The sequence below is a fragment of the Phyllostomus discolor genome, chromosome 4 (genome assembly GCF_004126475.2).
Source record: "Phyllostomus discolor isolate MPI-MPIP mPhyDis1 chromosome 4, mPhyDis1.pri.v3, whole genome shotgun sequence".
Classification (NCBI taxonomy): Eukaryota; Metazoa; Chordata; class Mammalia; order Chiroptera; family Phyllostomidae; genus Phyllostomus; species Phyllostomus discolor.
In genome coordinates, this window is record NC_040906.2 from 153,543,605 (window position 1) to 153,556,658 (window position 13,054).

At 33.7% G+C, this 13,054-nt stretch overlaps 1 protein-coding gene across 1 annotated transcript; it reads right to left on the reverse strand.

Moving 5' to 3' along the window:
• Positions 1-2,328: 2,328 nt before the first annotated feature.
• On the reverse strand, positions 2,329-2,751 carry LOC114495335 (40S ribosomal protein S24-like). The gene has a single exon (XM_028510590.2). It carries the CDS (start codon positions 2,658-2,660, stop codon positions 2,388-2,390), a length of 273 nt encoding a protein of 90 aa, XP_028366391.1. The 5' UTR covers positions 2,661-2,751; the 3' UTR covers positions 2,329-2,387.
• Positions 2,752-13,054: the final 10,303 nt, after the last annotated feature.

Genomic DNA, 13,054 nt, shown 5'->3' on the forward strand with positions numbered 1-13,054 from the left:
TGAAACGTAATGGTTTTGTCAGCCTCTAAAAGATATACAATTTGTTTCTTTCCCTCTACATACGTTCTCTCCTGAAGTCGCAGTGCTGATACTGAACCTGCTATGGAAAAGACGACTCAGATGGCCTGGGAGTTTACGAAGTGGAGTTTATTCAGGCATGCAGACCCAGAGGAGATAAAATTCCAAATTCTGGGCACCCAGCTTAGGCTGGGGGCTTCCTTATATGCTTATTACACAGGCAGAAGGAGGAGGGGAAGGAGTGCAGCTGCTAAAACGGGGGTTAGTGTACGACCTTGAGATAACTGCTTATCTGGGAATGGCTGCTGTCCAGCTCCTATCTAAGAATGACTACTGCTCAGTTATGTGCTGTCACAGACCAAACTTGCTGTTTCCCATGGCACACTTTTCCAGTGGACAGAACAATAATCTTGCACTGCCCTCACCTCTCACATGTTTTGAAACCATTTTCATACTAAAAAGTCCTGGAAACAAAGGTCTAGAATGAAGTTGGTCATTAGTGCTTGCATACTGTTTAAGGGGGTGTTTTCTCAAGTAAAATGTGGAGGTCCAAAAGGAGACCAGGGCATTGTGAGGACTGAAAATTACCATAAATGCCATTAGTCCAGCGTATACAAGAACCTGTAGTGGGGATAATAGATAACACCACCTCTGTTTAGCAGAATCACAAAAGAAACTGCACACTGAGTTTCTTGTTATATACATCTGCCATGACCCAATTTTCCCACTAAGGGTGAGAGATGCCAAGTAGGGTAAAAAGCTAGCCATACCATTTTAATTTACCAAACACAGGGTCTATGAGTGGGAAAATAAACTAACATGGATCTTCAACAAGGGAAAGGAGACTATTTTCCTTGTGTTCTCTCCTGTTTACTCCTTAGGATGGCATGGAGAACAGAAGAAAAGCTGACAAGTATTTAGCATCATGAGGTGAAGAAAGTCAACCACACTGAGGAAAGAAGGATGAGATGAATATGTCAATGTCAGCCCCGACTATAGAAAGGTAAATTGAAATGGGTAAAAATAAAGATGGTTAAGATGAGGCAGAAGAGCCAGGAAGTGATAATTAGATGATACTGGATGTGGTAATGGGCACACATAACACTGCATGTGTGCCTTCATTAAACTTCTGTGCCCTGACTCTGATACATGCACAGCCCTGTCCTGAGGGCTGCCAACACAAGCCCAGCAAGATGGAGTCTGTCTAAATCTATGATGTTAAGAATATGAATATAATCTAAAATGCCCATGAAAATCACAGAAGTAAAAACTCAAAGGCAAATGATATATAGGTGGGCAAGGAAGGGAGTGCCAAAATAAGAATCATAGGACTCAGAATGGGGAGTGGCATTGTCTCTGGTCCCTGAAAACAAAGTTAGTTGCTCAAGAAGCAATCAAAGCACAGGGTCTGTGGATTAAAATTAATAATCTAACAAGACACCAACAAATACTAACGAGACCTTACAATTCCACTAGAAGAAAAATAACAAAAATAATATATTATATAATATAAAATAATGTGGCTATAATATGTATTATAATATATATTATAATGCAAGGATTAAAATTTAAATATCACACGTATATTGATTTACTTCCACTATTTTCTCAAACTTTGGAGTATATCAAGGAAGCATTCTCTTATTATTACTCTGTCTCTTAAAGTAGAATTAATGCAATACAATATGGAGTAGAAATAAAAGCTATAGCAATTGAATGGAGTTTAGAAAATATTATTTATAATCTGTGATTTTTTATCCCTAGGTAGAGTTTACTAGAAAAAAAAAGACAATTTATAAGAACACTGAAGTGCCTAGTTATAAAATAAATATGTACTATCAAAAGTGCTCTTAGTTTTCTTACAAACCAGTGATAATTTGTAACTTTTAGTAAATATGTTATATCCACAATAATAATAGCACACTTACAGTAAATTTAGTTCCTTTGACTTTTTAATATTTGTCATATATATCTAATATTAGTGAAAATTTTGTTAATGCATAAAAACATTGTTGAACCACAAAAGTGCATTTTTGAGAGATATATATACACAATATCACAACATTAAGAAAAACCATAAATACAGAATATTTTTCTGTTTTATAGTATAAATGTGATAAACACATAAACATGTTCATCAAAAAATATAACATTTGTTGTCTTGATTGATAGGATTACAGACCATTTATATATTTCTTAATATTAATTACATTTTATTTTGGAATAAAATACATTATTTTTTATAAATTTTTAGTTTTTCAAACCTCTCTTGAAAAATCTGCACAATCACCACAGGTAAAGTCTCTGAAGAATATTTACTCCTTCTGTTGTCCAGTCCCCAGCTCACTCTTTGCAGTCCCTGACCTTCTTCATTCTGTTCTTATGTCCCTCTTCTGTTTTCTTGAGGTTGTCTTCTCATACAGGCCATGTCTTACAAGTCTATGTTTGGGGTCATTTTTCTTTGCGTGATCCAAGGACTCATAAATCATGACAAAGGCAGTCATATAGCTACCACCAGACTGGCTTCTGAATCCAAACACAAAGATGACATCTGGTGTGGTGTTACATATTTTGGCCACTTTTTTCCAAATTTCTGTCTTAGGTGCTGCTGCCTTCCCAGGATGGAGGACGTCAGTGACCATTTGTTTTCACTGAAGTAGTGTGTTGGTCAGGGACTCCCCGGTCCAGATAATTACTGTGTTTTTGAACATGATGGTGGTTGATCTTTAAGTATTCAGGGAGAAAAAGACCTAAATGTACTCTTTTTAAGGATAAAAAACACATAACCCTAAGAATGGAAGAAATGTAACTTCAGGTGAAGTAACTAACAGTATCCAACAACCGGACAACAGCTGCCCTACCTGGTGTGGCCCAGTGATTTAAGTGCTGGCCTGTGAACCAAAGGTTCACCAGTTCCATTCCCAGTCAGGACACATACCTGGGTTGCTGGCCAGGTCCCCGGTTGCTGGCCAGGTCCCCAGTTGCTGGCAGGGGGTGGGGGGGAGATGTGAGAGGCAACCACACATTGATGTTTTTTCTCTCCCTCTCTTTCTCCTTCTTTTCCCCTCTCTCTAAAAATAAATAAATAAAATAGTTTTTTAAAACTAGCTAATAGTCTGTTGTAACCTTTTAAAAACTAACATAATTTAAGAGCACATTAATAAGGATATAATTGTAGTGGTCATAAAAGGCTTAACTTCACCAAGGACTTTGCTCTGGTTGCAGAATGGTAGAACACAACAGTCCAGAAATCACAGGATGAGAGTCATTTTGACTTATGAGCGCATGCTCACTGAAAGACTAGATGGGTAATAAGCATACTGAACCTATGTTCTTGAAGAAAAAACTGATAAAATTGAGCACAGCATTATATTCCTTTTTTCCAAAAAAGAGAAATGTCAGGGAATATAAAAAAAAAACTAGTAGGAAAAACTAATAAGAGTATAAAAAAATCAGAGAATAGGGAATTAATTTAGCTTTGTGTGTATATTTACCTTTATTTTGAATGCCAGTGCTTAACTGAGTAGTAGAACCATAGAATTAGAAAGACAGATAGCAATCTGTATTCCAGCACAGCTTTCCTCAAGAGATAGGGAAAAACTGAAGTAAAAGATCATCCTCTTCTTGATCTGTTACATGGTGATGTATATGTTGTTATTTAATATATTATATGGTAAATAATTTCAAACTTAGGCTTGAATCCCTCCAAGTTTAATTCAACTATTTGAATATATTTAAACAAATTGAAATATCTTATCTAAATGTCATACTAAGAAGCACTATTAAATCTAGGCTGTGTGAGCATAGGATGATGATTTTATGAAATTTTAGATTAATAAATAAATAATATAATATGTGTACCCCTAAATATATATTCAACTCCTTATTCCTCTTTCCACTTTTTTCTTAAGTATCTTAATATCAGTTCTTCTTGTATCACCTTAAAGGTAGATCAAAATTTTTTTCTTTTAAGAAGTATGCAATAAAAGCTAATTCTCCTTTTATTTTTCTCAGTCTATAGTAATGAGGGGATTAAATCTGTTAAAATTTTAGGAGCCCTTTAATTTTAAAATATATGATTTATTTAGTGGACCACTCACTAAATGTATAATTGCCCTTTGAACCTACAAACAATTTATGAATTAAGAATGTGTAAATTCCTTCCCAATAAGAAATAACTATAGTCTGTGACAAAAAGACAATAAACTTACCATATGTGCAAATTTCATTAATTATTAAATATAACATTACATTTGATTCTATTTTATTAATCCTACATATTAGGAAAATTTCTATAAAATTTAAAATAGCTAGGAATTATTTTCCCCAAGTTAAAATTACTGCCATTTAAAATTAATGTAAAAAAATCCCCTACTAGAAAAAATAAAGAACACTTAATTTAGTTGTATATTTCCTTGGGGATTTAGGAAAATTGACCTGAAAAATTCATTCCATGAGGTCAATGGTATAATATGATAGAAAATATATAGTAAATCTGGTTTACCTTGAAATATTTCAACTGATTTGGCTTTTAAAATTTTTGTAAAATATTCTATATAGATTAATTTAAATAAGAATTTAATACACATTTCAGTAACTAATTGTTAAAGTAAAAGAGGACATAAATGATATGAACCATTTAAATTTAGAGGTTTCTCATTTGGGAATGACAGGGGATATACAAAATGTTTATAGCACGTACTGACATCAAAATATCTTGTAATTTTGATACAGTTGAATTTCTCCCATTATGTTTTTCTTTCATTAGTTTCTGCCTGTTGTACATTTGGTCTGCCTTTTCAATAAAAATATATAGAATTATTTTTCTTTGTTATGCTTTCTGTTGTTTCTACAAAAATGTAATAAACCTTTGTTATCGCTGAAGAAAATATTTTCAGCAAAGCCATTGTTAAATCTGAAATAAATAGTTCAATAAACCTCACATGTGAATGGATTTCTTGGGTAGGATTGTATTATATCTATGGAAAAAAAGTAAGACCTAAATGAAAATGAACAAAATGTTTCTTTTAATTTAAGTGTAAATATCATTAATGAATGAGAACAAATTGTGAAATACCTTAGCCAATTATAAACAAGCTGCAATAACTAGTTGTCTTGTCAGTAAAGTGGTGAAATAAATGCACATTTTTTGCAGTCATATTTCCATTAATTAAAAAATAATATAAATAAAAACATTTGAATTGTTATCATCCCTATATCATTGTTCCTACAATGTAGTTAGAAATAACTACACCAGACAAAACCAGCCTTGCTTTGCCTTGTCTTATAGAAACTTGCTACTCAAAATATCATCTGTAGATGAGCTAATTAGAAACACAGGTTCCCAGGGCCCAGGGATCTGTTGAACAGAATAGATTCTGAATTTCAAGAAGGTGTACAAGCATTCACATGCACTTTAAATTGAGAAGAGTTCAATTTAAAGTGTCCAAAAAGATTAATTATGTTTTCATAAGAAAGTCTAAAACAAACAATGTCATTTTTTCATGTTACATTCAAAATTTTTTCAGAATAAACTAGTATCTTTATGTAGTAGAGAGAAATTTAATCATGAAAACATCCATCCTTAACATTTCAGTAGCCTCCATTCTCTTTCTACACCTCTCTCCACTCTGTTCCATGCATGCCTATGTACTCATCAGTTCGGATGTCTAAGTTCTGTGCACCTATTCCTGCAAGTAACCACCTAATGGCTATCGTCAGGCCTCTGGGTACATACTCCCACTGCAGCAGCTAGGTCAGATCTGGACAACGGATCAAGTTGCTCTTTCTAGGCTTGGAACATGGTCCAAGGTGTTAGATAGATCGTTGAGAACATGCTCTTGGCTTCAAAAACTGAAGCAAGGCACAGTTAAAGATGGACCAGAAGAGGCCTTGGAAACTATGGGCTCCAGTTTTCTGGGTCTCTGGGCAACACTCTGTATGACAATCATACAATATTTGGACCAATATTTTAGGATTTATTGAAATATTCTTTTTTAATCCAGAAGTGATTTGAAGAAGAAAACATATTTTCCATATACATATAAATTAGTGTTATAATTAATTTTATAAAGTCTTAGTATATCATTTCTCTAAGAGAAAAAGAAAATTCACTTTAATGTAGAGCAGTGAGTCTGCAAGGTATACTTTTTAATTTCAATATAAGTCAGAATCCTTCTTCCATCCCTTGTTAGATTAGGTAATTTAGAGAAAAACTCTTAAATTCAAGATTCTTCCAGTGTAAGTTTCCTTTTCCTTAAACACTGTGTTCTATAATGTATTTCACATTTATATCATAAGATACCCCTCATACTTTACCACAGTATGCATGAATACACTTTTAATCTAAAGTTTGTAGTTAAGCACTGAGATACAAGAAGCAGGAAAGAAATGAGTGGGGAAAATAAATCATGTTTCACAAAAGAACAATAACAGGGGCACCAAAAACCTCTTCTTTCATGAATAGACTATTTTAGTTCTGCACTCAACATACATCATTTCTTTCCTAGGTCTGTTGGGGAAAACACACACACATATCTAGATCTGAATATTAACATTCAGTAAATATGTAAATTAGTGCTGAAGAAAGGGTATTCTGAAAGCCCCATTGATTGGGTTCACTCATTCATAACTTCTTTCAGGCCTTTGCTTTGTGTCTTATATCTAAACACTGATGTCTATAACTCAATATATGTACAGTAAATAAAAAACTGGTTAAATAATTTTCCTCTTCTACAGGAATGAATTAATTTTATTTTGCCACAAGGAATGTGAAAATGTTTGGAACAGTTTTTGAAAAAGCATCTAAAGCATAATACTAATCACAATTTTAACTGAATCAAAATACAAAACAGCTACTTTTGCAATGAATTCAATCCCTAATTGACATTCAACATAATTAAAAAATTAAAAATCTTAGATGCCATAATTGCTTAAATAACCTTTTGGCGTTATATATTAGATATCTGACTGCATTGAATTGTGCAGTGTTAAATCTCTTAGACACATTTTCGGAAAACAGCTTAGTAAACCAAAGAAGACAATGTGCCAGCAGGTAAAAAACCATTAAAAGTTTTGTAGGAATTGTCATCCATCCACCTCAAAAAGTCAACAACTCAAATATTTTGTTTCATGTTTTCAATTATTTCTACCTGTCCCCTTCAAGAACTGAGTTCTTTTTTCAAGCCTATTTATATACTGGAAACTTCTGATCAAAATAATATTCACCACCTAGTTTCTTCTTCTGTTGAACAGAATAGATTCTGAATTTTAAGAAAGTCTACAAGTGGTTCTCATGCACATTGAATTGAGAAGAGTTCAGTTTAGAGTTTTCAGCAACATTATTGCATTTTCACAAGCAAGTCCAAAATGCCTAAACAATGTCATTTTTGCATGTGTTACATTCAAAATGTTTTTTGCACACATAAACACAAAATGTTTGTGTGACCTTTCTTTACATGTGTCCTTTCTGCCTGTATGATTTATACACTAAATTGGTGATTTTCAACCATTTTCATTTCATGACACACATAAACAAATTACTAAAATTCTGCGGCACACACAAAAAATAAATATTTTTGCCGACCTAACCCTAAAAATAGGGTTAATTGCAACTCATTCACCTTGAACAGCTATTGTGGCTTTGGCTGTTGTCATTTTCTTATTTGACAATCTTGGGGAAAAGAGATCAGTGCCCTAACCAAATAGGCAGGTACTGCATGTTTTAAAAATTCTTTCAACACGGCAGTGTGCCCGCTGTGACACACTCATTAGAAATTGCTGCTCTGAATGTGTGCACCATGCAGCCTTTGGAACTAGATCATGGGCTTTGAGTTCAAATGCTAGGTCAAAGGTTAAGTTCATGGCTGATAGTAGTTCCTTGTAATTGTATTAGCCATACTGGTTTGGGATTATGCAGTTCTTTTGGTAGTGCTATGTTACACATTTATTTTGGGCATATTATTTTTAATAAATTATTTATTTTAGAACAGTTTTAGATTTATAGACAAATTGTGAAATTATTACAGGGAGTTTCCATATACTTAATACACAATTTCCTCTATTTTTATCATCTTACATTAATATAGTCCATTTATTTTAATTAGTGAAACAATATGATACATTATTAAAATCAATACTTAGTTAAAATTTTCTTGGTTTTTACCTTTTCCTGTTTCAGGATTTCATCCAGGGTACCAAACTGTATTGTGTAGCCATGTCTCTTTAGGCTCCTTTGACCTGAGAAAATTTCCAGACTTTACTTGTTTTGTATGCCCTCTGCTATTTCGAGAAGTAATGACCACATATTCTGTAAAATGTCTCAATTGGGATTTGTATTGTGGTTTTCTCATGATTAGACTGGGATTATGTCTTCTGGGGGAGGAAGACTATAGAGGTAAAGCGCTATTTTCATCACATTTTATCAAGGGTACATATCAAAAAGACTTATTACTGTTTATGTTGACCTTGATCATCTGTGTAAGATAGTGTTTGTCAGATTCTTCCACTGTAAAGTCATTCTTTTTTCTGCTGTATCATATTGTGTTCTCTTAGTGGAAGGGAACCACTAAGCCCAGCCCACATTAAGAAGTGGAGATTTATCCTCCACCTTCTCAAAGCCAGAGTATGTATATAAATCACTTGTAATTCTTCTGCAGAGGAGATCTGTCTTCACCAATCAATTATATATTTATGTCAGTGTTGACTCATGAGTATCTAATTTAAATTTTGTCTTATATTTTAATACTTTCTTATTTTATTGTTCAAATTGTTCTAGCTTAGCTCTAGAGAACTCTTTCAATTGGATCCTGTGTCATTTTCACATACTCCCATCAGTATGTTATTTTTGTTTATTTGAACACTTTCTCACTCTCTGGCACTACCCTTCGCTCAGGCCTGTTTTATATATGTATATTCTGCTCCACCTTTTTATCTGTTGTTTCTACCCAGGTCTCTGGGTCCCTTTATTGGAGAATGGTATTATAAACCAAAAATCTAGAGCTAGGTATGCTCATTGCCACTGAGGTATATATCATTGCCTCTAGGCCTTCAGAGCAAGGAAATATATGTGTGTGTATTAACTCATGTATACACATATTTATAAATATTGCTTTAAGTACCATTTCGATTTATCTTAAACTAAACATGATCTTACAATGATGCCTCCAGCTCTAGTCCATTATCACATGGTGGATCATTATAGCCCCATTCTTTGGTTTATCTGTAAACTTTCAATTCCAACAGTGGGAGAAACCTGGGTCCAACCATCTGCCATGAATGTATTTGATTGTTTAAGTCCTGTGTATACGGTAAATAGTATCAACATTTTTAATCTCTACCCCTGTGGAAAAAATATTTACTATTTCTCCAAACTAAAGTACAGTGTTTTTATGCAGTTTCTTTTGCCTTAGGCCCCATGACCTCAGTTCTTTGATCTGCCCAAGAAAATTCATTGATTTTTAGTTTGTTTAGTTTTTAATTATTCTAAGGAAGAGAGTGATAACTTCTCAAAATTTAATACATTGAAGCTGAACATTCTACTTATGTTTTTCTTATTTATTTAATTTCATACCATAGTATATGTTATAAAGATCTAAAGATTTTAAGTGAAAGTGCAACTCATGGAGTATGTGCTTTTAACTAATGTTTATTGCACAATAAAAAAAATGATGTGCTACAGTTTGTAATTTGAGATACACATAAGTTTCCAGCAAAAATTTTTCACACCTGGAAATCATTTCTCTCAACTTCTGCTTAAAGAATAGATAAACATTTTTGGAACATACTAATTATTTATTTATTAATCAATTATTCATTATATATTACATGCTTAGTTACTGTCCCAAATGATTGAACTGAGATATACAGTTCTTTTGTGAACTTGTCACTTCTTTAGTTCTCCTATATTCACTGAGCTTATTTGGAAAGACACTCTTATTTGCTTATCAGTGGGTATAGTTTTTATAGAGGTAGTCTTCTTCATATATATATATATATCATGTGTCCAGAAGGTACCCAGCCATGTAATATGAAAGAATAGAGACATTTAATGTAAAAAATAAAAGGTACAAAAAACATTGTACAAAGGAAAATGATGCCTCAGTCCCTTTCAAAGTAGGCACCTTGGGATCTCACACTGTTCTCCCAGTTGCCATCAGCTGCCAGGTCATATTTTTTCTGAATCTCATCAATGGTCTGAAATCTCTTCTTTTTCAAGGGTGATTTTAGTTTTGGGAAAAGCCAGGCTTTTCCAAAAAAACAAATATGGGTGGTAGCAGGCCTGAGTCACGTCGATGATTTGATGTTTTACTAAAAAATTCTGCACAATACATGATGTATGAGCAGCCATGTTGTCATGATGAAGCTGCCAATTATCAGTTGCCGCTAATGTGACCTTCTGAACCATCTGAATCATCTGAATAGTTTCCATGGAGGAATGTTCAAAATTAACACAAAATTTGATGCAGATTCATTGTTCTACTTGCTGAGTCATTTTGATGTGATAGCCATGTAGTACACATGCTCACTCAACAGCATCTACCACCCCCACCGACTAATATGGTGAAGTCGTCATTGTTCATGCATGTGTATCCCAGTCCACTATCCTTGGCTCCCAGGTTACATGGATGTTGCACAAACCATTCTTGTTATATTAACAATGGCTGGAATTTTTCCAGTCAGACCTCAACTCATAAATGCATATGTATGAGGGAACCCCCCCAAAAAGTTATAAAAAATGTGTATTTATTTATTCATGTTTAAACTTCAGTTACCTTCAAAGTACTGTCCATTTGATGCAGTACACCTATTGAGACTTTTTTCCTACTGTTCAAAATAGTTTTTAAATTCATTGATTTTGATGCTTTTTAGTGCTTTGGTCATTTTTTTGTTTCACCTCTTCCCTTTGAGGATCTTTTTAATCTAGAGAAACAAGAAAAAAAGTCACTCAGTGCGAGAACAGGTAAATAGGGAGAGTGAGGCATGGAGGCTATGCCACTGTGGGTCAGAAACTGTTGAACACTCAGCATAGTATGGGCAGGTGTGCTTGTGAATGACCCACCATGATATGGGCAAACACATTGCAAGTCTCTTCAAAAAAATAATTCACTGAAGCCCAATGCAGCCTGTAATAAAAATGCCAGCTGGTACACTGATATAGATGAGTTCCTAGAACACTCACTTAGTGAAGGATGCCTACACTGCAAGGGAGCTGCCCTCCAGAAGATAAGCCCTGTTTCTGGGGGGGATTCCCCATCATGGAGATACATATATACATGCACATATATGCATATATACATATATATAATCACATGATGGTCTAGGGCTAAAGGTACAATAACTAAGGCATCCGGGTCTTCTAAGAAGAAAGGTTAAACCTTATTTCAAACAATTAATGCTTAAATTATTCAAACTATTTAGCCATAGAAAATATAAAGGATAAATATAGGGTGAGGCAAAAGTAGATTTATAGTTGCGAGTATGCACAACACAATTTATTCTTGTATTATTATTTATTAATTGTTGCATTATTATCCAGATAAACAACTGTAAACCTACTTTTGCTTTGGGTGGAATCACCCTGTATAATAGGGAAATTATCTCTGAAAATAAGATCTTTAGAATATTTCTTATCACCTTTTCATTGCTTTCCATAGGCATATGTGTATATGTATGTTTAAATGAATTAAATCCTGTGTCTCATACTGACAGATGATTTAGAATGACTTTAAATAAGGATCATGTCCATGTGATGTCAGTAGTGCTGGCATACAGGGATTAACATTTCAGCACTGGATGGTTGTCAGATAGGTGGTAACTAAGATCTGACAAGCAAAATAGAAAGTGTAGTATCTAAAATATTCCATGGCTCAATCCACAAATATTAGTAAACTCCATACTCTGTTTCTTGTATTGAAAGAGTTTCAGAATACAAACAGTCTGAATGTGAAGAATATTTCAGTCAAATTGATTCCACCATGGTCAGGTACACAAACCAATCAATGTGAAACACTCTAAAAGGACTTGGAAGGAATGTAATGACCTATTTTCTCATACTTATGTGGTTTTAGTTTTTTTTTCTCCTTCACTTACACTCAATTTATAAACACTAGTCTTTCAAGTCGTCATGATGAGAACACCAGACATTTTATTACTTTTGCCAGACTATTTGAGGTAGAGTGTAACAGAATTGAACATTTTAAAATATCTAATGAAATTAAATGTGTTTGAAAAGATTATAAAGGGTCTAGCTAAATTCAGAGGTTACACTTTGATGATAGAATATATTGCTTCAAAGTGAAAGTAATAGGCTTTTCATTTATGGAGATATTAGAGGTTTTAGTCCTTTAACATATTTCTATTTAATTTAGAAAAGTGGGAAACAGAGAATCAGAGACACAAGTGAAATTTTCCTCATAGTATAACAAGAATTTTCATCTTTAGTGTAGTTTATGAAAAAGTTGAGAGATTTTTGTCTTTTTTATAACTTTAGGGAATTTAGCTTTAAGTTAAAAGCCTTTTTCACTGGTGAAATTGATTCTTTTTCTTAATCTGGGGGAAACGGAATATGTGTAGCCCAGCGGAGGAGGGAGAGGAGGTCACAGGGTAAACAGTTTGATGTGTCACATCTCAAGCTCGTCCTGGGCATGTGATCTCTTCGCACTCTGTCCTCCCAACAGGGAGAATCCAATGGTGGTTTAGGCTTAAAATGCTTGAGAAAAACTTCAAATAAATGTCTGAGAGAGTCCCTAGAACATTTAGGCTTTTCTGTCACAGTCTTTGCTGTTCAATTATTTTTCTTTTTAACAGGAAAGAAGGATACTGACACCACAGACACAATTTCTTTTAAGGTAGTTTTTTTTTTCTTTTAATGGAGCAAACAGCCTTAAATTAAACTATGTTATCACGTCACACTTTTTGCAATTAAGAGGACTCCAAATGCCAATTGGGGAAAACATTTCCTTCATTTATTTTATTGTTGTTAGAAGATTAAAATGAGCACATTTTTGCAAGTCTTAATAGTCCTTCATAGTTCAAA

Coding starts and splice junctions, on each gene's coding strand:
- LOC114495335 (XM_028510590.2), bottom strand. CDS start 2,660: ATGGTCACTGACGTCCTCCATCCTGGGAAGGCAGCAGCACCTAAGACA.